General features: G+C 41.2%; 1 protein-coding gene across 1 annotated transcript in view; it reads left to right on the top strand.

The window, feature by feature from the left end:
- The first annotated feature begins 222 nt into the window (after positions 1 to 222).
- The window catches only part of TMPRSS7 (transmembrane serine protease 7), a 35491-nt gene continuing 9479 nt past the window's right edge, over positions 223 to 26234 (top strand). The window contains exons 1-11 of the mRNA XM_072811722.1: positions 223 to 427; positions 3441 to 3571; positions 6048 to 6115; positions 7249 to 7442; positions 8414 to 8452; positions 9158 to 9386; positions 10890 to 11020; positions 13009 to 13121; positions 18623 to 18729; positions 22094 to 22230; positions 24128 to 24235. Coding sequence (XP_072667823.1) covers positions 3479 to 3571; positions 6048 to 6115; positions 7249 to 7442; positions 8414 to 8452; positions 9158 to 9386; positions 10890 to 11020; positions 13009 to 13121; positions 18623 to 18729; positions 22094 to 22230; positions 24128 to 24235 — 1219 coding nt within the window. The 5' untranslated portion in view covers positions 223 to 427; positions 3441 to 3478. The remainder of the gene's footprint in view (positions 428 to 3440; positions 3572 to 6047; positions 6116 to 7248; positions 7443 to 8413; positions 8453 to 9157; positions 9387 to 10889; positions 11021 to 13008; positions 13122 to 18622; positions 18730 to 22093; positions 22231 to 24127; positions 24236 to 26234) is intronic.

The raw sequence follows: 26234 nt of genomic DNA, 5'->3' as shown, positions 1-26234 counted from the left end.
ATTACACTTATATCAATGAATTGGTGGATATACTTAGGCCTTTTAGCACTAAGAGTCTCCTGACTGGGTGGCTCCATTCCAAACGTGTTCTAAACTAATATATCTCCTCCCTCCCCTTTTTTTCTTCCTCTTTCTTTCTCTATTTTTCTTTCTTTCTTTCTTTCTTTCTTTCTTTCTTTCTTTCTTTCTTTCTTTCTTTCTTTTCTTTTTTTTTTTAAGATATCCAATATCTCAGTTCAGGTGGTCAGTGCCCAAGGGAAGCTGCCAGGTAGACGAGCACCTCGAAAACCCATCGGCAAAGTCAAACCCAAGAAGCCATCCAAGAAGAAAGCTCCCTTTTGGAATGTCCAAAACAAAATCATTGTCTTCACAGTGTTTCTATTCATCCTAGGAGTCATAGCCTGGACGCTTCTGTGGCTCTACATCAGTGAGTGAAAATCCATGTTCTTTTGGAACTAGGGCTTGGCCTATGGATTCAGCTTCTGCAGTGCACACCCAATCTGCCCCTGGGTGTGTCTGATAGAATTTCCCAAGTTCCGAGACTGATAGCCACTTCCCAAGCTGTTGAGGTCTTAAGGAGGAAGAAAACAGAATTGTCTTTCCCATTTCTTCTTTTACCACTGCTTTCTTCCCACAGGGGAGCAGGAAGAGCAGAGATGGGGGATGGTATGACAAGAGCTGAGGAGGATAGATGCTCAGGAGCTTTGGACTAGTTCAGAAATGTAATGCATTTTTAGCTTTAAGAAATGAATGGAATTCTAAATTGTCTCATTTCCTCATTCCACCCACTGCTGGTTTCTAGGCAACCTCACACTTCCAGCTCCCTGAGCTTCCTTTTACTCATGCATCTTTCGCTCCAGTGTTTTTGTCAAGCTGATGGGTTGTGTTTTTGTCCATCAGATTGATCCTGTTGGACAGGAGTTATGACTGAGCTTTTTCTTAAAGAGCATTTACCCGTGCAGCTCAGTAACTATAGCATTTGTCGACTTATGCTCAACTTCCAACCCCCATACATGTTAATATGTTTGCTACAAGATATGTGTACTCTTGAGGGTATTAAAAATTGGTTGCAAAGCAAGATTTATAGGCAAAGAATTAATGAATATTGTATTGAACAGTTCAGGTGACTTATACATATACAAACTGATTACTTGTACTTCGCATGGTACAATGTAAGACATCAGACATACCAAGATATATCTCCCACCCTCAGAAAGCTCACAGATGCATTTTCTACTTTCAGAAAAATTCATAATTCAGTGCTGGAGAGGGGGTGTGAGTTGTTTTTTTATTTTTATTGATGTTTATTTATTTATTTTGCTGAAGCAATTACTTTTCAATCACAGGATAGAGGGATCTAACCTGCCCAGGAATAGAGTCCAGAGAAGACTTCATGAACTGGTTGTTCAAAATTCATTTCCTTCATATCTTGAGCATGCCCACAGGAGCTGGGTCCTGTGATCAGCATGGAAGCAGAGTGGGAAAGCAGACAAGATCTCTATCCTTAAGGAGATTAAAGACTAGGGAAGGGAGTCAAGTCATTAGGCAGTTAAGACAAACACAAAACACAACCTCAACCTAGAACAAACCAACTTATTTCCCACCAGTTCTCTGCTGGCCCTCAACTGACACACTCACATTGTCTCAGCATTTTTGTGTAAAGTTTTGGAACATCCCTGTGTAGAAGCAGTCTGCTGCCTGTGTTACAAATCAGAGAAAGACATTTCAGGAAGGTAGACCAGTGTGAGCAAAGGGAAACTGGTAAGAATAATCGAGAATTGTTCAACAAGCAACAGTGTTGTGACCATGCAGGTTATTTTATGTTGGGCTGAGCTGAAGAGTTAGGTAAATGTAATCTAGTTCAAGGTTAAATTGATCTTGTTTGTATTGTGGTTATCCTGACCCTTGAGTACTTACTAATATAAGTGCGAGCTTCTAGATGGAAGGCATGGCTTTCATTCAAGTTTTAGAGTCCATAACAACAGCAGCAATCTAAGAAGCACTTCCCTGCAAAAATCAGGAATAAAAACAACTATTGTTTTATATAGGAGACTAGTGACTCAAAGTGATCCATCCAAGGTCACACAGCTTGAAAGAACAAATCTAGGACATCAGCTCAGGCCTTCAACCCCTGTGACCCTTTCCCACACCTCCACAGCCTGACTCCACTGCATGGGACTAATGTGACCCTGGATGGCTCCCACAAGGGAGGTGGCTTCCTATCACTCACATAGGTGGCCCTTCTTCCTAATTTAACCATCCCTTATGGAGCATTTCCATGTACTGGGCACTGTGCTAGCAGAGAATACTCTCTCCCTTTCTTCCTCTACCACCCTTCCTCTCTCACTTCCTTCCCACAAACATTTATTGAGCTTCAAAACTACAGAAGGGGCTGAGAGACAAAAAAGAAGTTACTGTGACTCTTAAAGGACAGACACACAGACAGAAGTTATGATATAGTGGGACATATGTCACAGGCGAGAAATGTACCATGGCAGTGGGAGCCTGGGGAGTGGTGTCACTTGGAGTGAGGCCTCGGTAACACAAAGAAAAGCAGAAAGAAGAGCCCTTCATCTCCACCTCCCCCACCCCTCCCCAAGCTATTCTCTGGTGCTCTAACACAGCTCAGACACAGCAGTGTTCCTGCTCCTGTTGTCAGGGGTTTCCAGGCAGGCCTGACATCTAATCCCATGGTCCTCACTGGGCAGAGTATTTAAGCAGGAGTGACCTGACACTGGGCTGGGAACCAGACTTTGTGGCTCATGAGAAGAATGAATTCTCCGTGTATCGCAGAGCTGCAGACCTGCCCAGCACCCTGCCAAAGAGCCACACAAGTCAGTTAAGGAGGACCCCCAGGAGCTCAGGGAAGGTCAGCTGGAGGGCCCTTCCCTCTTCTCCCACTATGCTCACTTCACCTCGGAGCTTGAGAGTATATATTTCTTACCTCCTTACCTTCTACAGACTCAGAATCCATGAAAATTGCGTATGCTTTTTTGGTCCTTTAGTGACTCTAGGACATGTATGAAGTCAAAAAGGTATATCTTTTACCTTTCTTTATTTTTTAAAAGATTTTATTTATTTATGTGGTAAGGAGTGAGAGGGCACAAGCAGGCGGAGCAGCAGAGGGACAGGGAGAAGCAGGCTCCCCACTGAGCAGGGGGTCCCACATGAGCCTAAGACAGACTCTTAACCTTCTGAGCCACCCAGGTGTCCCTATCTTTAACCTTGTATCTACCAGAAGTCAATAGAATAGACTCTCCTAAGAGAAACGATGATTTGCTGCTGATGGAAGTGTTGTTATTGACTACATTTAGAGCTTCACAGGCTATGGACCAGTGGTATATGTAGCTGTCTAATAAAACCATTTGAATAGCCCGATACTGACCTCACCGCCCTCCCCAGAAGGAAAGCCTCTCACCGCTTCTTCTCCTGTCTTATAGGTAACACAGAAAGCAAAGATGCTTTTTACTTTGTTGGGATGTTTCGCATCACCAACATTGAGTTCCTTCCTGAATACCGACAGAAGGAGTCCAGGGAATTTCTGTCCATGGCCCGGACTGTGCAGCAAGTGGTGAGGTGATGGGGCGGGACTGGGGTAGGGCAGAGGGTTGTGTGAGAGCTGGGGAGAGTGGGGTCAGGGGTCAGGGGATGAGGAGTTGGGGTGGAAGGGTCATAAGTGTCAGAAGTGAGCAGGGTGGATGAAAGAAGAAGTCACAGGGAAACATGGGATTTGGCTCATCTTGGCTGTCATCGCTTCTCTGATAGAATTGCTAATTAATTTATTTGTTTATAAGTAAGTTATTTATTTATTTTGTTTATTGCTGCAAGTAAAAGCAAATAGCTGTCTGAGCTCCAGTTTTTCTCATCTATAAAATAAAGGAATTGGATTGGGTGATCGTTAAAATGCCTTCCAGAACTAAGGTTACATGCATGTTGCTTAATTCTGGGAGCTGTACACATTTATCTCAACCTCAACACACTAAAATCTCTTCACTTAAAAAAACCCACAAAACTTCTCTTTATAGAACTAAAATGTATTTAACCATAAAAAATTAGAAAATTACGAAAAGAAACATTAACATTTTCTTTAACATCATCTCCTGATATGGAGCCCCTTTTTATTCTGGGCCCCATAAACATAGAGGACAGAATAATATTGGAATATTAGTAGACATATATATTCAGTTTTATAATCTGATTTTTTCCTTTTAATTTTAGGTTACATTTTTCTATGCAAGTAAATATTCTTTTAAAAATATAAGTTTTGGGGCGCCTGCGTGGCTCAGTTGGTTAAGCGTCTGCCTTCTTGCTCTGGTCATGATCCCAGAGTCCTGGGATCAAGACCAGCATCAGGCTTCCTGCTCAGTGGGGAATCTGCTTCTTCCTCTCCAGCTGCCCTCCCCCAACTTGTTCTTTCTCTTTCTCTCTCTCTCATGTAGTCTCTCTATCTCAAATAAATAAATAAAATCTTAAAAAAAATGGATAAAACATAAGTTTTAATGGCTCCAAAGTTAGCCTTTTAGAAAAAAAACTTATCAAAATTCAATTTAGTTCACACATAGTGTATCATTCGTTTCAGGAGTAGAATTTAGTGATTCATCATTTGCATGTAACACCCAGTGCTCATTCATGACGTGCCCTTCTTAATGCCCATCACCCAGTCACCCCATCCTCTCCAGCGACCCTCAGTTTGTTTCCTAGAGCTAAGAGTCTGTTATGATTTCTCTCTCTCTCTCTCTCTGTTTTTATCTTACTTTATTTTTCCTTCCCTTCCCCATATTCATCTGTTCTGTTTCTTAAATTCCACATATGAGTGAAATCATATGATATTTGTCTTTCTCTGACTTATTTCCCTTAGCTGAATACTCTCTAGTTCCATCCACGTGGTTGCAAATGGCAGAGCTTATCCCTTCTTATCAGATATTTAAATGGTCTCTCATTTTTGCAACGATGGATAATGCTACAGAAAGTTGCTACATAGATTGCTTATATATGCGATTACTTCCTTAGATGAACCCCTAAGAGTGTATAAAAATATCTATCCGTGGCTCTTGGTATATATTACCAACTAGAAAGCTGTTGCCAATTTTTATCTGCACAGTAACAGAGACAGTGGCCCTGTACTGTTGTGACAGGCACCCTGCGGTGTAGACTGGGGCAAGGCTGGGAGGGAGGGAGGGCAAGCTGAAACAACAGTGGGCACAGTGGCTCCTATTTACCCGAGGCCGCCTATATAGGGACTATGTAGCTGAACTTAGCTTTACCTTTACTGTATATCAATTATTCCTTAAATTAGCTCCAAGATTATTGGTAAGCATTTTGATCACCTTATAGAAGAAAGAAAAAGAAGAGAGAGAGAGAGAACAAGAAAAAAAAAAATAGTGGGGCTCAGCAGTTTTAGGTAACATGCTCTGTGTTGCATAGTGAATTTAAACCCCACAGTTAGGTGGGTGGTTTTGCCATTAGGTAGGAAGGGGAACAGGGGAGGACGAGATTTGGCAGAGACTCAGTTTGGCTTTAGAAATGCTAAGGAAGGGCAAAGAAGGTAAATCGAAATAGCTCTCCTTTGGATCCAGCTGGCATTTCAAAAGGCCTGGGTGTTCCTCAGAGAGGCTGCGGAGTAGGAAGGCGGTGGGTAGACCTGGCCTAGGGCCCCACCTGCCCCCTGGTGGCTAATACTGGATGTGTCCCTAAGAATATACATTTTCCCTGCTGAGCATTGATAGGAAAGATGCTATTGGTGGGGTCCTTTGAAAATATACTCAAAGGCATTAAGGAGGGCACTTGATGGGATGAGCACTGGGTGTTATGTTATACGTGGGCAAATTGAATTCAAATAAAAAATTAAAAACACATTTAAAAAAATTAAAAAAAAAGAAAATATGCTTAAAGGAGTTTGATTTATTCATTGTGGAGAAGATTAAACTTTGAAGTAGGCAGAAGACAGTTAAGCTTGATTAGGGTGTCTCCAGATGGCAATGAATGAATGAAGGTAACGGGTTCTTCTACACGGAAAGATGTCAGACACCTTGGTTTTTCTTTTTCAGGTAAACCTGGTTTATACAACATCTGCCTTCTCTAAGTTTTACAAGCAGTCTGTGGTTGCCGATGTTAGGTAGGGTATGTCCCTTGCTTTGCGACTTCTGCATTGACACCTGTGAATTCCTGTCAAGGCGGTGGAAGGGCTCTGATCTTACCATTCTGAGTAACTTCCTGGGGGTGGCTTTAGCACACCCGGTGACCCCACTCTGCCCTGCTGTGGTGCTGAGTTTTTCTCTTTATCTGCCCAAGTCTGTCCTCTCCCCACAGCTGGGATCCTGGGCTCCACCCCGGGGGTTAATGATTCTGGGCAAAATGGCCCCACCATGGCTACCATTGGGTAGGGGGATAAACCAAACACAGTCTGGTATTTCTCAAAATGTGATCAGTAAAAAACTGGTCACTAGAGATTTCCTGAGGGAAAGAAAGGATCTTGTGGTCAAATAGTTTTTACTAAAATTTATTTTATTCCTTTTCTAGTTGATTTATTTTATTAAAACTTATTTTTTAAATTGTGTGCTATGTTTCCCCCACCTCCAATATATCTGCAGAGACTCACCGTTCACTTCGGCATATCAAAGGCACTAAAATGTCTCGGAGGAAAGCAGTTTGTTTGCTTTCTATTTCCTTATTTACTATAGAACACTTAAGGTTTGTCTTTCATAAAACATGACAGTATTTGTGCACTTAGAGGTCTCGCTCCAGGGTTTGGCTAAAAACCAAGTTGGGCTCGATTCCTGGATTTGCTACTTATTAGCTTTATGGTTTTGAGTTGTGGTTGGCCTTGGTTTCCTTTTCTGTAACTGGAGTGATAGGACCTTCCCCATAAAGATTAAGTAGGCTAAAGTAGGATTTAGCACTGTGACTGGACACGGTGAAGTATCAAAAATCATAATTGTTATTATTTGCAATAACAGTGAATGCTGTTACCCATAAAAATCATATATTCTCCAGGCAAATGCAACTGTACATGAAAGATTCCAGATGTGAACCCAACACAGGAAGACACATACTATGATGCTTTCCCTTCCCAATCCCCACAATAGGAGTCAATGACTTCCTAAAGAAGGAATTTTGGAAGTGGGAAAGCTGTCCTCACTGGCTTTACCTTAAATCATTCAGTTGGGTCACTGGCTTTCTATGAGAGTCCACTTCCTGAGATATATACCTGAACATCTCTCTCTCTCTCTTTTTTTTTTTTTCCTACAGCAGCAATAACAAAGGTGGCCTCCTTGTCCACTTTTGGATTGTGTTTGTCATGCCACACGCCAAGGGCCATATCTTCTGTGAGGAGTGTGTGGCTGCCATCTTGAAGGACTCCATCCAGACGAGCATCATAAACCGAACCTCTGTGGGGACCTTGCAGGGCTTGGCTGTCGACATGGACTCTGTGGTACTAAACGGTGACTGTTGGGTAATTCTTTTTTATGCTTTCCTTCATGCAGGACTCCTGATGCTGTCATTAAACACAGTCAATATCATAATGAAATATTCTCTTCCACAACCCCAGTGAAATAGGATTAGTTGAGGACATTGATAAAGGAAGTTGCCAAATGTTATATACAATGATTGGACAATAGGAGTGCGTTCAAAATTCATACAAAATTGAATTTGTTAAAGTGTATCCCTCCCTTTATTTAATTCAGCTTCATGAATCTTCAAACTAAGGCTCCAAGTCCTGAAGAAGAAAGAATTTTGCTGAGGCTTATCTTGTCTTTTGCCCTGTCCAGACAGAGCTGCCCCTGTATTATACAGTGTTGCCCAATGTTCCACGTAAATTATTGAAAGTCCCACCAAATTGCAAATTTCATTATTAGATTTGCTAGTAAAATACTTTAATTAATTGAGTGACCCCAAAATTATGCAACTTTCTCCCTTTAAATATGTATATTTAATATATATTTTAAAAAATACATATTTATTTATTTATATATTTATTTATTATATATAAATATTTATTTATTATATATAAATATATATATCTGCCAAGCATGTAATGTAATAGTGTGTAGTTGATAAATATTGTTAAATGAATGAATAAAAAAATCTCTAGGGGAAAAGTCTGTACCACTAATACTACCTCAAACGTAAGACTAATTATTATTTGATTTGTTTGGTTGCTTTTTAGCTTTAATGATGTTTAGAATGTGTTACTATGGACAATTTCAAGCATCATGTAAATAGACTAGTATAATGAACTCTAGTTCACCCTTACTCAGCTTCAACAACTATGAACTCATGGCCATCTCACTTGCTCTCTAACTACATAAGCAACTTCCCCTACCCTCCCTGGATTTCTTTAAAGCAAATCCCAGATATGAGCAAAATAATGCTGGAACTGACTGTCTCTTTTCCATGTGTTTTTTCAATGCAGCTGGGCTTCGGTCAGATTACTCTTCAACCATAGGATCTGGTAAGTTATGGCAGGCAGTTTCTCCTATGCTGCTTCCATATTAGGATTCCTTTTGGCTATAGTTTTCTTTTTCAAATGATGGTATTGGCTAGTGGTCTTTCAGTCACCTGTGACAGAAATACACTTGAACTGGCTTAAGCACAGAAGGCACCTGATTGGCTCTTACAACTGCGACATACATGGAATATGCTGGCTTCAGGCATGTTTGGGGCCGGGTTCTAAAATAAAATATCATCAGGACTCTGCATCTCCTCTTTCCCTGTTGAAGCTTCGTTGAGTGTATTCTTGTAATGCAGTGTCATTAATGGCAACCAGTAGGCACAAGCTTGTAGTTTATCAGTAGCAACAATGGCAGGAAAAAAAAAAAAGGCCCACACAAATTTCCAAAAGTTTGGCAGAAGTCCTGGGGCTGAACTTAGTGTTTCATATTGGCTGGCATGCCCATTTATGAACCAGTCTCTTTGACTCTGATTGGCCAGTCTGGGTCATGTGCCCATCTCTGGACCTAGAGATGAGCGTAACCCCAACCTAAACACAGAGGCAAGGTAAAGTCAAGTCTTGGTGCTGTTACCAGAAGAGAGGGGAGCAGACTCCAGGGTGGCAAAAATAGCAGATGTCCTCCGCATGAACTCTTTGCTCCTTACTCTTTATAAAGATGTCTAGAAAAGTCATTCCTAAAACAAAACAAAAATGTTGTCTCCACAGACAAAGGCTGCTCTCAGTACTTCTATGCTGATCACCTGTCTCTCCGCTACCCTCTGGAGATTTCGGCAACCTCAGGGAGGCTGATGTGCCACTTCAAGCTGGTGGCCATTGTGGGTTATCTGATCCGTCTCTCGGTAGAGTCCGTCCAGATGGAAGCTGACAACTGTGTCACCGACTCCCTGACCATTTATGACTCCCTCTTGCCACTCCGGAGCACCATCTTATATAGGTACTCTGGTTGGGGAGGGAAAAGATTCTCTTACAGTGTCTTTTTTTGGCAGTAGCTTGTTTCCCTTGGACTTTTAAAACTATTTTTGTGTGCACTCATGAGATCAGAGACTGACTTATGCCTTACTTGGTATGCCCTGTACTGGCCAGAGTCTATCAGATGCAATGTTTGCTTTCTACACAAGGATCAAAGTCAGTATAGCAGGAACTTCAGCGAATATTCTGGAAATCTAGTAGAAATATTCTGAAAATATGAACTTTTCATTTCATTTTACGTTTATTGCAATTGCAGTAGAAGCTATTTCATTTAGGGTGTGAGAACAGATATTCTCTGATGGTCGCATAGCATTAGTAAAACAATTAAAAATTTTCCCCTTATTATAGAGGTAACACAATGTTCGTTGTGAAAGCCAAATCAATCAGAGAAAAACAAGATCAATATTTCACAATCCCATAACCCAGAAGAAATGTCTGTTATCTTTTTGCACAAATATTTTCATTCCTATATAGATATGTAGTTACACACATATATACACACCCTAATATTTTTTACTTACAGTAGACATCTTTTTTTTTAATAGAAGCAACATCCTTCTTCTTTTTTTAAAGATTTTATTTATTTATTCATGAGAGACACAGAGAGAGAGGCAGAGACACAGGCAGAGGGAGAAGCAGGCTCCACACAGGGAGCCCAATGTGGGACTCGATCCCGGGTCCCCAGGATCACGCCCTGGGCCGAAGGCAGACGCTCAACTGCTGAGCCACCCAGGTGTCCCCTAAAAGACATCTTTTTATGAGTGCTTACTATCTTGATAATTTAATAACGATAGTTACACTTTATTAAACATGTACTATTTGTTACTAAAAAGGCACACGAATTATTTTATTATTTTTAATAGTACTTATATATGTATGTATGTATATTTTGGTGATGAATATGCAGATGCTAGAACTTCCAACACTATATATAATGGCTACAGGGAAAAGTTGGTCACTGGCTCCCATTCCTCAGTCATTGTTATTGTTTCTTTTCATCCTTCCAGACATACTCTGCTATTATCTCATTTAACCCTCACCTTATTATTACCATATTCCATATTATTTCATAGTAGAGGAACAGGCACTCATGAAGCTTAGTTACTCCAAAGCCCAGGCTCCTTCAGCCAGTTGTGTGACAGAGCTGAGTTTTGAACCCGGTTTTCCTGAGGGTAGAGCTCAGGACCGTAGTAGCCATTTCAGTGGTTGCCTATGCCTTGCTTGCTCTCAAGGGAGGTCCAATGTCAGCCATCCAGGAAAATTCTTTGATAGTTACTGGACAGAAGTTTCTATACTTTTATCAGCTCCTTTCCAGCGTGCCCTGGGGCCGATGAAGATCTGGTTGGCAGAGTCTGGGTAACAAGAACTGTGTGGATGGCCGGGGAAACGTGTGGAATTAGTGGTGGATGGAGGCTCACTGCTCAATAACCTATTACTGATGGACTTTTGTTCTGTTGTCTGGTTTCAGAATTTGTGAACCCACAAGAACGATAATGTCCTTTGTTTCCACAAATAATCTCATGTTGGTGTCCTTTAAGTCTCCCCAGATACGGAGGCTATCAGGAATTCGGGCATTTTTTGAGGTCATTCCAGAAGAAAGTAAGTCTTTCCTAATTGAAAAAAAAAAGTCACCTTGGAAAGCATCTACTGTGATACTCCAGCCTCATTCTCCTGAAGCTGTGTTGTGATACCAGTTGTATGAGTCAGGGACGACCTTGACTCGGGGTCCAGAGGAGACAGATCATATTATTTAAACAGAGAGAGTCTGGGGCGCCTTGGGTGGCTCAGCTGCCTTGGCTCAGGTCATGATCTCATGGGTCCTGGGATCCAGGCGTGTTGGGCTCCCTGCTCAGGTGGGGATGGGGGTGAGGGAAAGGTGTCTGCTTCTCCCTCTGCTCCCCCTACCCCCAGCTCATGCTCCCTGGCTCTCAAATAAATAAATAAAATCTTAGAAAGAAAAAAAAAAACACAGAAAATTTAATGGGAAGAACTGTTAACTCTGCACCAAGGTGGCAGCTAGGTCCCTCAAAAAGCAGAAAGAAAACTGCAGGGTGTTACGGGTGTAATACAGACTGTGGGTCTGGGGAGAATGAAGGAAAGCAGTCTCAGTGCTTACAATTTACAGTGGGTGGGGGTGAGGGTGGGGGGTCTGTGGACAGAAACTCAGGCCTTGGGGGGCGGGGAGGGGTGCTGCTCAGCTGGTGCTGCTGTCTCTGAGTTCAGAGGCAGGTGCTCATGGACTTGGGACCCAGACTTTGGGACCCAGACCTTGGAGGAGAGGGTGCTAGACCAACCCAGGCTGGTATCTCTGAGAAAGATCCGATAAAGTAGAAGCTGGGAAAACTGCTAACAGGCTTCAATTCTGCTAGAGGACTGAGGTGTAGCTGCGCAGGAGGGGCGGGGGAGGGGACTGGGAGAGAATGTGGGGGTGCTGGGGGACGGGGTAAGAATCCTTGCTGGGCTGGCTTTCCCAGGAAGAGGAAAGGAAAGAAACCCGGAGGCCCCATTTCCCCTCCTCCAGTCTTCTGGGGTCCCCGTAGCACCCCCCTGTTGGCAAGGCCTGGCAGGAAGCCCGGTGGCAAAGGAGAGAGAAGCCCTTTGCAAGGTGTGTTGGGAGCTGTGTGATAATAAAGAGTCACCTGGCTCCCTTGCATTCTTCTCTTAGTGACTTGGGTGGACGGAGTAAAACAAAACAAAAAGAGCCTTCACCGAAACTCTAGTCTTTTTGTAATATTTGTTGCCTTGTAACCAGTCAGATCTTACAGGTCATGTCTTGGTAACTTCATTATCAGCACCGACAAGGCCAAAAGGATCAGAATGAGAGATGTGGGTGGGGAGGGCAGTGCATTTGGCTTGAGTTAAATGGTCATAGCTTCATAGGTCCACCTCTATGTTAAGGCAGTGGCTTATTTTGATAGCTTCCTCTGTCGAATTGTTACAAAACTAAATGTAAAATTGATTTATTGAACCACATTGAATTCGCTCTTTGAGATGTTACTGGGTTGAAAAGTATCTCTAACTCCAAACGTTAAAAATACGATTAGCTCAGAAATATTGCAGTGGAATTTGTGAACACACATTTATTGAGCATGCAGTGTATGTCAGGAATGATTCTAGGTGTTACGGAAAGTAGCAAACAAAATAGATAAAAATCAATACTCTCAAGGAAATTATGTTTTAGCAGAAGGATAACCAGACAGTAAAAATAGATGTTTAGATTGTTTTATTTAAACAGAACAATATGTTACGTAAACTGGGTATATTCTTCAACAATATACACTCTTTTGAACAAATAAGCTCAGAAGTTTAAAAAAAAGACATTTAAGCTATGTTTTTAAAGAAAGTAAAAGAATCCTATAGATCTGTAATCAAAGTATATGATCTGAAAACAAATACAGAATTTGAACGAGAAGCTTAGCTATCCATCTATAGGCTACTCTTTCTTTTTGGAAAAATTAGTTTAAATTTCAAAAAGCATATAATCTTGTTGATCAAGGAGTATGTGTTTGTAGTTAAATGTATGCAATACATTTCCCATAATCTCGCAACTGCAAATCATTGTGTGTTACTGGATATTTTTTTTTCAGAGTGTGAAAACACAGTATTGGTCAAAGAAATCACTGGCTTTGAAGGGAAAATTTCAAGTCCATATTATCCAAGCTACTACCCTCCGAAATGCAAGTGTACCTGGAAATTTCAGGTAGCCTATTGCTATTTTAGAAAAATACTGTTATCTTATTCTTAGTAGCAATTTATTTTTAATTTAATTACCTGTATTTTTTACCACAAAAAGTATGTTAGTTAATTTTATAATATTTAAACCTTAACTAAATATATTACCTAGAATATTAAAGTTCTTTGTAATTTCAACCCTCTGCCCATAAATTAACCTTTCTTTGCAGACAAGCTTATTTTTCCAAATGTTATTTTGTTTGTATTAAAAAATGCAATGATATTGTTATGGAATCAAACAATTTTTTGTTTTACTGTGATAGAGCTCATTTATCAATTTTTAATTATTTCACTATCAACATTTTAGTAAGAAATAATAAAGACATAATAAGGTGAATTAGGCAATTCATATTTCAGCTATGTAAGCAAACCAAATTTTGTAAATTTATATAAAATACATGTATCTCTGTCTGTCCTTAACAGAGTTCCTTCTTTATTTTTTTCTTTAAAATTTTAGTCTATAACTGTTTTTCTTTCTCCAACTGTAGTGTCATGTGGAGGGACATAGGGCAAGGCTCTTTCAACATGTATGTATGAAATCATTTTTTGTGAGGCATAACATTTAGATCTAAGTGGCAGGCAGTTTAGGGTTTGCATTCATTTAACATGTCATTATTAAATGCCTACTATGTGTCAGGCAGTATTCTAGACGCTGGGATCCAGGATATCTGACAGCACACAGAGCAAAAGCTCTGCTCTCATGGAGCTTACCGTACAGTAGGGGGAGACAGGCAACAAAGGAACAAAAATGTGTACAGTATGTGACCTGATGGTAAAATGTGGAGAAGAACAAAGCAGGGAAGGGGGCTCTGTAGCTGAGTGGGTGGTCCAGAGTATGGAGGATAGGATGTTAGCAAATGATTGCCTTAAATAACATAGTTAGCGGAAGCCTTGTCTACAAGCGGACATTTGCACAGAAACCTGAGAAAGATGAGGGAACTAACCCAGTGCATCCCTAGGATCAGAGTGTTGCAGAGAGAGAAAAGCTGAGGCAAAGGCCCCGGGGCAGGAGCCTGCTGGCTGCATATGTCATTTGTACACAAAGAGTTAAATATTTTTAATAATTTTATTACACCCAAATGTGTACTTAGTGTCAATGTCCTGATGGCATACATCCTCAAGTTATTTTTTTTTTTATCATTGTATTGCAAATATTTCCAAAATAATTAAGCCCCAAAGGTTCTGGGCTCTTGCTCACCATCAGGGCAGCAGAATCTCAGTGCCTCAGGTGACTCATGAGTTGGGGAAGGAAAAAGAGAGGCATCAAACCTGTCTCTTCCATCTCTCCCCAAAGCAGTTTTATCTCCTTTATGACATCGAGAACAAGAAAGGCCCATTCCCAAAAGCTCTGTCAAATGTTTGGAGTTCCTTTGAGCGAAAATAAACGTTGATTCTGTGATAATTTCTGAGACCTAATGTGAAGATCCCTAAGCATTGTTCTGGTTGGGATGTAAATAAGAACATCAGATTCTGTTTTACTAGGGGTCAACGGTTAGAAATGCTGAGAAAATTAAAAAAAAAAAAAAAAAAAACTCTTTATAAAGAAAAAAAGCATGCCACTGGGGGGATGGAGAATGGGGGAGGGGAGACAGGAAATACTGGGAACAGACTTTGGTGGGTGACAGCATGTCCCAGAGGTCAAGGTTGGTCCTCCTCAGTGTGGAGGTTAAATAAAGCTGTTCCTTCCTTGGACGGCTTTGAGCTATGTGCTAGCATGTACCTGCAAACAGACATCACATAAAAAAATAATGTCACCTGTAAAATAGCTTCAAATTTATTTCAAACGACTGAGAAGAATGACCACATGACAAAAATATTGACTCAAGTCATGACAAAACCTTTTCTACGCAAGAGTTGATTTCTATCATCCTCAATTCTTCTCAGGCCTGGTCCGATTTCCAAATATAACTGAAGCGCCATCAATCCCTTTTGCAAACTCCCTTTCAGCTGAGTTTTCAAGGTCTCATTTATCTGAGGATTACCTCCTGCTCCAACTTAAAGTCCGTCTGATTTTTCTCCCAAGAATAAACAAATGTTTATTGAATGTCAGGTGCATAACCAGAGGGAACCCTTAGTAGCGCGGTGAAGTCCTTGCTCTCCCAGCGCTCACAGATTGCAGGGGAAGAAGGGGACACCAGAAAAAGCAAAAAGGAATATTGAGGCTTATAACATGTCACCTGCATTTGTTTAGGGCACACACATTTTTATTTGCTCTTAAAACATACCTCTGATGTAGGAGACTCGTGTCACAGTCTATAGGTAAGGAAATAGAGCCGGGGCAAGCCGTTGGCCAGAAGCTACTCAAATGGAAAGTGACCCAGGCAGCATTAAAACAAATCATGCCCCCTCCATAAGCAAATTCTGCACCCCCCTCTTTTTCTGGGTTCTTAAAGCTGTTCAGCTTCCCTATGTTTCATAACAATCACTTGGTCGAATATTTACCTCCCTCTCTTTTCCTTCTTTTTGCTTTCCAATTAATACATGTTGTTGTGCAATCTTGGAAGAAAAGCACGGAGTGGGGTTTTGAGTTGTTTTATCACAGATGCCATGAGCCTAGCACACACCGATCCAGGTGCATCCGACACGAGCAGAGATGACTGTGGGCCATTTAACTCACCTCTTTGAATCACCTACGAAATAGATGGGATTCCCCAGAGAGGAATCCCTCTTCCCTGCTTCTGTGGCAAGCATCTAGCCACGAAGTTTCCAGGGCCCACTGGAGATGGGTTGAGCTGTGCGCACATAACCACTGGCGAGTGAGAAGTGACAAGCATAAAGCTTGCCCTGCATCCTGTCCCTATCACTGACGAGAGAAATATTTCAATACAGCAGGTCCAGATCAGGAGACATGCTCCCCTCACTTGGTAAAAGGTCAGGGGTCAGGCGGTGGGAACAGAGAATACAGGACATAGAAGGTAATAGCATATTTAGCAGTTTTTCCATTTTTATCCATTTGTTGAACAAAGTAGCTCATAATGCTTTGTGGGACTGCACTGTATCAGCCCACTCATCAAGCTGGCTAATATCAATAGTGCTTCTTGGCCGATCTGGGGGCAAATGTAGATTTGTGTGCAAATCCGTGTCAGTGAAATCTGGTGTGCAAGGGGACTTAATTCCTTTCACTGTGGAGAGGTTTTGTAGATTGGGGAGCGGTGGTGTGTTTAAATCTGTTTTACTTTGGGGGCACCTGGGTAGCTCAGTGGTTGAGCATCTGCCTTTGGCTCAGGGCGTGATCCCAGAGTCCCCGGATCCCAGAGTCCCTCATCAGGCTCCCTGTGGGAAGCCTGCTTGTGTCTCTGCCTCTCTCTGTGTGTCTCTCACGAATAAATAAATAAAATATTTAAATCTGTTTTACTTTGGAGCGATGGAACACAGTGAAAATGCCTACATAAGCTTCCTATGGAGAATTGCACTGGAATATGTCCTTATGCTATATAATTATAGTGATTATTCAAGATACTTACTATCAGTTTGCATTTTTTTTAATGTAAAGAAACAATCAGATAACAAGACGGGGGAAAATTGATGTGTTCTCTCAGGATCTCTTAGTTTTTATTGAACATAGGACATCCCTTTTCCTCTTGAGCCCTGACTGTCCATTTCTAGGTCCATGATACAGTAAGGCGCCTGGAAAGATCACCATGTGGCCTTCAGGGAAATGCAGGGTAACCTTGGGCATGTCACTTATTTTTGATTAGTTTTGATTTCTTCTATAAAATAGGGTTCATACTACCTTCCTAACCATGTTATTGTGATGCTTAAATGAGAGACATAAAGAGCCTGATTCATTCCCTCCCAAAGATAGGTTGAGAGAGGAAGGCTACTATATTTAAGTACACGTTAGAAAGAAGTATACACACACACAACCAAGAAATTGTAACATCAAATATGATGACGTCTCTAAAAATACATATCAGGGCAATAAAAATCCGGGGTAAAATCTATCTCTTAAAAGAAAAAGACAACAGGACTGAATCAGAAAATATCAGCTAAAACTGAATTGTGTGTTATTTTCAAAAGATGGCAGAGTAAAAGGTGATTTAATAAAGCTGAAAGTAAAATGATGGGCAATATCATACCAGACAATATAAACAAAAAGAAAGCGGTGATCAGAACCTTAGCGCCAGACAACACGGGGGTCAACATTAGGGCAACAACATTGGGTGAGGAATAGAAGGTGATCTGTAAGGATAAAGAGGACGATCCACATGAAGGTCTGTGACTTTTATATACCAAAGCACATAACATCAATACTCGTAAATCAAAACCTATAAGAAATAGAAAGAGAAATGGACAGTGCTTAACTAAGAGATTTTAATTCCTCTCCATTGGTTCCTGACGGAGGTGGTGAAGACAGTAACTGCAGCTAGGAAGGATATCATACCACACAAGTAATGGGTTTGGCCTTATACATACATACATGCATTACCCTTTTCCTTCAAATAACCTTGGAGCATTCACAAATTCGATCACGTCAAAATCCTTAGTAAATAAAAACATTAAAAAGCAGTATAGGTGGGCACCTGGGTGGCTCAGTGGTTGAGCGTCTGCCTGCAGCTCAGGGTATGATCCTGGGGTCCTGGGATCAAATCTCACATCGGGCTCCCTACAGGGAGCCTGCATCTCCCTCTGCCTGTGTCTCTGCCTCTCTCTGTGTGTCTCTCATGAATATATAAATAAATAATTTTTTTTTTAAAAGGCAGTATAGGCAACAAATAATGTCTTACAAATTAGGATAGAATTAGAAAATTTGAGTGAGTGAGCAAAAATGCCACTCCCTGGAAATGTGTAAACTCTATCTATATATAATTCCTGGGTCAAAGTGAAAATTAAGGCTAAAATCATGACAAAACAAACATAATGTATGTATATGTCATACAGTGCTGTAAAAAGGTCAGCTCTGTGTATGTGTGTGTGTGCACCTGTGCCCACACATGCTTTCACACGGGCAGATGCAGTGTGGGGAGCCTCTTCTTGTTTGATCCTGTCTGAGCACACCTGGGAGTGACTCAGTAACTGTCTTTAGGAATACCAAGGTTGAATGAGAATGCTGATTCATTTCTTCTTTATCTAAATAATCTGAATAATGCTTTAAATAAACTATGTCATCGTTGTTCACCGAAGGAGGAAACTGTGCACTCATTACAAGGGGGTGTTTTCGAGCTCATTTACAAGGGGGACCTGACACTTGGAGATAATCTAATGCGTCCCATGTCACCCAGCTCACTCAAACTGGGGCCTAATAGCCACTCCCTGAGCACTGGGCCACCCACTTCCCTCTCTATTATGCTTACATCATTCTGGTTTGTTGGGGGCAGGGGGGCCAGGTCTACCCCACCGAAGGCCATAAGGCATAAAGAATAAAATGCCCTAAGAATGGCAAGTCAAGGGAATGAATTTTGAGAGAGGAATCAGTCTGAAATATGTCCTTCAGTTGAAACATTTTTCTGACTTCTGTTTATTTTTCAGACGTCCCTATCAACTTTTGGCATAGCACTGAAATTCCATAACTATTCAATAACCAAGAAGAATGTGAAAGGCTGTGACCATGGATGGTGGGAAATTAATGAGCACATGTAAGTGGGTTTCAGATGTAAGGAATCTGATGAAAGACCTGACCCAGAGGGGCTCAAAGTCTTGGATTCCTTGTCCCCAAAGAGTTCGCACTTTACTATTTATGTATAGGGACAGCAAAGGATACCGAGGTGAAAGTACTTTCTCAAAGGCACTCAGATCATAGGTGATTAAGCCAGGATTCAAATCCATGACTTACGGCTCCCAAATCCTTGCTGCACCGCTGCTCTTTGCTGCTGGGCTATGGGTGTGCACACTCCGCGTTTTACAAAAATAGCTTGGCAGATAAAGTCTTTCAAACCATGGAGCTCTGGAGGAGATCGTAAATGAGGTCATGGTGATAGGAAAGTTAGAAACCATTGGCCAATTCTGTGCAGGAGGAGAGGCTGGATTGGCCTGCCTGTATCCTGAGGCTGAGACGTGGGTTGGGGCTGATCAAAGAAATCTAGATGACTGAGCTTCCTGAACTGACCTAGGAGCTCCTGACTCTCACCCTTAATTTGTCCTTTAGCTGTTGGTATTGTTTATTTGCTTCTCAAATTGTGATAGATGTTGTATTGAAAAAGATAGAATGTCCTGTCTTTGCAGCAGAATAGCTTCTAAGTTTACTTTGAGGTAAGATTTTTTTTTTTTGTGAAGTTAGCTTAAGGGATTTGCCTGCTAATTCTTTGCACATTGTTAATCCAATGAATGAGACCTTCCTTTTCGAAATGATTTTCCTGCACAACCTTCTTTCATTTCCTGGAGACTCTTAGATTACGTGCTAAAATAGCTTGTTGGTCTGTCTTCACCGGAATAGATCCTATCTGATTTCAGAGCATTCTTGGTTCCATTATTAAGATGTGGCTTATACTCCTTTTGGGAATATATGTGAATCAGGTTCTATTATGTAGGAGGGAGAATGCCTGGGCTCAAATTCCAGCTCTGCTAATTAGTAGCTATGTTAACTAGGACAAATTATTTAACCTCTTTGATTTTTCAGTCTGTAAATGAGTTAATAATTCCTACTTAATAAGGTGGGGTTTTTTTGGCAAGCATTCAATGAGATAATGCATACGACATACCGAAAAATATCAGCCATTATTATAATTAGTAAGATTGTTTTGGGTAGAGTTGTTGGATCATCATTTTGTATACCCGGAACTAAGGTAACATCGTGCGTCAACTAAAAAAAAAAAAAAGAAATACTAAAAAAAAAAAATATGATTGCTTTGGAAATGACATTAGATGGATAAATACTACAGAATGTGATCCCCCTCCAAGTTTTAAGAATACTGCATTCTGATATTTAATTAGATTGAGGTCTAGAAAACAAATCTTTCTAATTCTTTTATAAAGTTATAGGCATAAGATAGAGCTATGCTTTCAAAATGCGATACCATTTTTTTTTTGTCCTAAGTAACAACCCCACCACCCACAAAGTGTGCTGCCCAACTATGAGCAAGATCTTCTCCCAAGCCATCAATACCAGGAAAGCTCTCTGTCCTAAATACTTTCTCTGAAGGGCCAGCTCTTCACTTTATCTTGCGGGTTGGCTGAAATCCTATCAGATTCCTTTGATGCTAGTTGCACCGGTAGGACTTAAACACCAGGCCTTCCCATTATCAGTTCTCTTCATCTAAAAAGGAAAGGCTCTAATTGAACTAATTTCTGACACCTTGCTGAAATGTTGCCTAAAGGCGTTGGGTTTGTAATGGGGAAGTAGGAGAAGGTAATGCTGACACCAGGAAGCCTAGTGCTCCTGAGTTCAGAGAACTCCAGGATGGGGTGTGCATGCTCAGGGCAGCTAGGATGCAGCAAGTGAGCCCTGGAGGCATGGATGTCCTTCCTGTGATATTTTGCAGAGCAAAGTTCCTGATGGGAAAGCTAGTAGTATGCTAGAAAGTACTAGTGTTTTAGTACCAGGCAGACTTGTATCCTAATCCTGCTTCTACTTTCTTGCTATTTTGAACCTTAACGCTTTACTTCACCCGTTTAACTTCTGTTTTCTTTCATGTGTCTGTACCTGTAAGCCAATTCTTGCTGGTTTCTCCAATTTCTCACTTTTTTTTTTTTTTAACTTTTGTTCCTTTGGCTACCACTATGCCCCCATTCTATACTGTTCCCCTCTAAACTTCAGCCTAAGCATGGATTCAAAGATCCCTTTTTTCTTACTCCTTAACATCCCAGTATGATGTTATTATTATAACTAAGATGTGATTCATCTTTGTTAGAAAGCTCTAGTAAATGTTAATGGAAAACACAAATAAAATCACTATGAGACCCAAATGACAATGATCATGTTTTTGGCACACAGGATTTGGATGCCAAGATGACCAATTGGAGTAGACCCTGGCCCCAAAAGGTTAATGTGGACTTCAGGTGCCTCTCAGAGCCTGGGTCCCACTTGGGACCACCTACCTCTAGCAGCTTTCTCTTCCTCTGTTCCTAGAGCTGGTCTATCAGCCCATCAGGGCCTAAGCTTTAGCCAGCTGTAAAAGAATCCTCTCGAAATATATGTGAACACTTTCCTTCTTTGGACCTTAAGATCACTACTTCTGTGGTTGTCCCACTGAAAGCCAGTGTCTGATCCATGGAACTTTCGTGGTTCCCAAGTGCCTTTAGGGGCCAGGAGTGATTGGCATTCACAGATTCCAGTGGAGGATGTCCCTCCTGGCCCCCGTGTGTTTGCTATTTCCCTTTGAGACCTTGCAGGTTTCACCCTGTGAAGAGCTTTGCCTACACATGGCAGAGACCTAACTTATCATGGGCCCCCAGCAGAGTAGAATTTCATGTTCTACTAATCACCCTGCTTGAATAAGAATTACTAACAAGAGGGGCATTTTCTCTTAGGTACAAGAAGTAAGAAAAATCAAGGGGAGGAAATATTGCAGACAGACCTTACTGCTTTGAAATTTAACAAGGACAAGCCTCAAAGTGCACGTTGGTTTTCAATTTAGTTTGAAAAAATATTGTGTTTTGCTTTAAGTACTGCTGGGACTCTTTGCACACTTTCAGCCTGAGCTCATGGATTCTATTCTGTTCCGTGGAGAGGTTTGTGGGCAAAAGCAGACAATTCTTGTTGTTAATGGTTATTGACGCAGAAGAAAGAGAGGAGCCCTATTTCTTCTGATTACAAGTATTGGTGAGGAAAACAGTAGGTAACAGTCAGTAGTATCGCTGTTGTATTTAGCAGAGTGGAAAATCAAGGGGACAGAAGTTACTCCATCACAGTCACTTAACAGACTGGGTAACTACCATTAGCTCTGTATACGCATCTCCGCTTGTGAAGCCCAGAGTACGAAACCATCAACGTGTTCATGGTCACTGGGGGTGCAGTTGACAGGGCCTCATGCCACACCTCTTCCCTGACTCTTATCTCCTCAGGTACTGTGGTTCCTACATGGATCACCAGACGATCTTCCGAGTGCCCAGCCCACTCGTTCACGTTCAGCTGCAGTGCAGTTCAAGCCTTTCCGACAAGCCACTTTTGGTGGAATATGGCAGTTACAACATCAGTCAACGTAAGCCTGGGATGAACTCTTTAGAAAATCTTCACAAATGGTTAAACAGAGCCTAATACTTTGTAGCTCTAAACCTTGAGAAATTAAGGAGTAAAAAGGGATTTATTTATTTATTAATACTTATTAGTATTAATATGTAAATAAATATACTATAAATATATGTCATATAAACAAAATATATAATAAATGAAACCAGAAAATTATGTATTTGTGACTGCTACAGTTTAAATTATAGGAGAAATAATATAATTATTTATTACAATTGAAAAATAGTTTTTTGCATTATTCCTATAATATGGGACAAACCCATTTATTGAAGTATTGTTCCTGCTACTCATAAATTTTTGTATATATGACGTTTATACCAACATTTGGTGGATCAGAAGGCAACTGCTGTGACTTACTTAGGCCCGTAACGCATCGGGAGAGCTGGTCGGTCAAGGAGAGTTCGAACATCAGCCCCAAGATGTCACACTTTACATGAAGAACCACAGGAACGGTGGCCAGGAAGTGGCCAGTGGTGAAGGCAGTGTTTGAGGGAAGTCTTCAGAACTGGAGACAGTAGATATTGACTCAGGAAATTCTCAACCCGTTTTAAAAGGGGAAAAGTAAGAAAGTAAGGGTGAACCACAAAGGGGTCCATGAGGTTACGACTTGAGAGAAGGCTCGTGTAGAACCTTTCTTCTTTGGCAATATACCTGCTTCTGGATCTGGAATATTACACTTCTGAATATCAGAATATTACAATTCCCAGCAAGAACTACAGGTAAATAGTGAGCCATCTTATTTTCAACTGTTTTTTCAAAGCATGAGTATTTTCTAGAAACTCACCGTCCCCATCATGTGCCAGTGAAATAGTTGTTGACCTGACCGCATGTTTCCCCCCATTCTTATGCACAAGGGGAGTGTCCTGATCTATTCCTGATACTTTAACAAAATATCACAGCCTGGGTAGCTTATAAAGAACAGAAATTTGTTTCTCACAGTTCTGGAGGCTGGAAGTCTGAGATCAGAATGGTCAGGTGAGGGCTCTGTTTGGGTCACAGACTTCCTATATCCTCACATGGTGGAAGAGGGTGAGGGACCTCCTCGGGGCCTCTTTTTATAAAGGCATTAATCTTATTCATGAGGCCTCTGCCTTCAACACTCAATTCCCTCCCACAGGCCCTACTTCCTAATATCATCACATTGGGTGCTAGGATTTCAACAAATTAGTTTGTGGGGACACAAACATTCAGACCATAGCAGCAGAGAAGGATTTATTATTTCTAACATATTTAGTAATAAGCCCAGGATTTATGATTCAAGATCAGTCAGGGAATGGATTTTTGATGAGTAGCCCGGGTGAGGTGACCTGGGAGGTAGAAGGCAGGAGTCCTGAGTTTTGAGGCCAGTTGCTAATCTCTCTAGGTCCAAGTGTCTAAGAGAGCAGTGGCTACTAATGTATTTGGGGACAGAGATAATTGATAATGTAATTAAAAGCACAGACTCCTCAGAACAGTGCATCTGATCATATAGGATTCAGAGATACCAGAAGGCCATTTGTAATTCCCTGGGGAGTCTTAAAGATTGCACACTAAGAGTGCTGGACTCTCTAAACCATATTCCGGCTTAAGCTATCTCCGAGTCACAGACAAAGCCGGGTTGCTGAGGGAAACATGTAAGTAGTAGAAAGTTTGTACACGTGACTTGGATGCAATGTCCACTTTCTTTGTTCTCCTAAATCACCTATTTGTCTTTCATTGACGGCCCATAGTTGGATTTGGTGGAGAAATCGTATAATTACTATTGCAACATTGCCAATTCCTTAACCACCTAATACTTCATAGTCCTTTGTTCATGTGGCCTAATGACTTTTAGAGACTCACAAAGACTTCCTGTGTTTTATTGTCTCTAGCCTGTCCTGTTGGATCTTTTAGATGCTCGTCTGGTTTGTGTGTCCCTCAGGCCCAGCGATGTGATGGAGTAAATGACTGCTTTGATGAAAGTGATGAACTTTTCTGTGGTGGGTATTCAAGTTGTACTATGGCTTTGTTAGGAATAAGTGAACTTTTCAGGGCCATTTTTGCTGTTGGCATATAACCTGGGTCTTTGCAGCTGGTGTCTATTGAGGCATAACAAGCTACCCCAAAACTCTGAGACTGACAACAATCATTTATTCTGGACCATGCATCCATGGGATGTTTGAGATATGACTGACGTAGGCTGGCCTCAGCTGGGTGGCTCTGCTCTAAGCAGTGGGTCCTTCTAAGCTTGGTTCTTCCCAGGTTGGGGTCAGGTGTAGTCCTCATGGCTGTTTTCCTCATTGAACTAGTGGTAGAGCAAAGGAGGGGTGAGCAAAAACACATGGTTCTTCTTGAGTTCTGGGGGTGGAACTGGCACACCATCACATCATATTCTATCAGTCAAAGTGAGCCCTTTAGCTGAGGCCATAGTCAAGGGGCAGGCAAGTTTATCCTGCACACTTTGGGGCCATGGCAAGGGTAGAGGTGTATAATACTACCCCAGGGAGTGAGGATCTGTGGCTAGTAATTCAATGAACCACAGTCTTAAACCAACAATCCTATTTTAAAGCACAGATCTTTTATCTAGAGAGGAGCTCAGAATCTGCAGAAAAGCAAACACTTTCAGCACATTCATTTATGGAGCACAGGTGTTGTGAATGAGAGAATTCTTATTATTACCGTTATTACCTGTATAGTTTGCAACAATGTCATACCTACAATCATTAAGGGCTAAGGTATTGGATATTCCTATTTTGGACAGAGATTCTCTCTCTTGGTTTTTCATTACTATGTGCACATCATTCCTGAATCTATCTCCAGTTTCAGGGAGTAATATGGGGAGGATAGTTCACCAGACCATATGACACCATTGGCAACACTTTCTCCTAAAGACCCAGAATTTAATTCAAATATAATTGCAATGGTGAAGCTATTTAGTTTCTTTCATATTCTTGGAGAAATATTACATACAGTTAATATAACTATGAAAAATTATATTCATGAAAAATAACTTATGGCTCTACACCTTTGGATTTTTTTTTGACAAAACAAAATAAAACTCTCTTAACTTATGGTTCATTGACCTTTTCAATTTATCGGGTTTTCTGTTGCTTAAGCAAATAAATACTGCCTATTATATAGTGAGTGAGGCTGCTGGTGTTTTTTTACATTATTATCATTCCTTGCTATGATGCTTCAGACAGAAGGGATTATTCTTGCTTTTTAAGGACTGTTTTTGGCAATCATTTTTGTCATTGTGCCATTTTACAAAGTGTTCTCTAGGAGTCAGCTAGGTCCACCCAGCTCAATGAGCTAGTTCAGGGCAGCAGCGTCCTCCCCTGCTCCCCCTGACCCCTAACAAAAGATGCCACTGAAAAAAAAAAAAAAAAAACCAAGAGCAGATAACAAAAATGATCACTTTTCACAACACCAGACATGTCTAAGGAATCACACCTCCCAGAGATGCTTACTGATATAACTGCACCTGTCACTTGTCCAAAGGCAATTCCTGAAAATATTCCAAAGAAGAAAAATTGTGATAATTCACAGTGGTGTTTCTTAATTCAGGAAACGGGTCCCTTGGGACAAAATCATTTTAAAGAGAGGGTTCCTTCCACACAGACTACAAGCCTGTTGTCCTTTAAGACTCATAACTGTAAATCTAGTCAGGAAAACTTAATATTTTAAAATTCTTTTTATTTTTTAAATTTTATTTATTTATTTGACAGTGAGAGAGAGAGACAGAGAGCGAGCAAAAGCAGGGGGACAGTAGGCAGAGGGAGAGGGAGGAGCAGGCTTCCCCTGCAGCAGATAGCCCGATGTGGGGCTCGATCCCAGGACCCCGGGATGATGACCCAAGCCAAAGGCAGACACCCAACCGACTGAGCCACCCAGGTGCCCCAACTCAAGAAAACTTTGGACTCAGGGGCTTGAGGTACAGAGATGAGTAAGACAAAAATCGATAAGGACACTCCCACTTTTGTTTAGGAGGGCAGACAA

The sequence above is a fragment of the Canis lupus genome, chromosome 35 (genome assembly GCF_048164855.1).
Source record: "Canis lupus baileyi chromosome 35, mCanLup2.hap1, whole genome shotgun sequence".
NCBI classification, from domain to species: Eukaryota; Metazoa; Chordata; class Mammalia; order Carnivora; family Canidae; genus Canis; species Canis lupus.
Note: the sequence above shows the minus strand (reverse complement) of the source record. Positions and strands in the feature narration are given on the sequence as shown.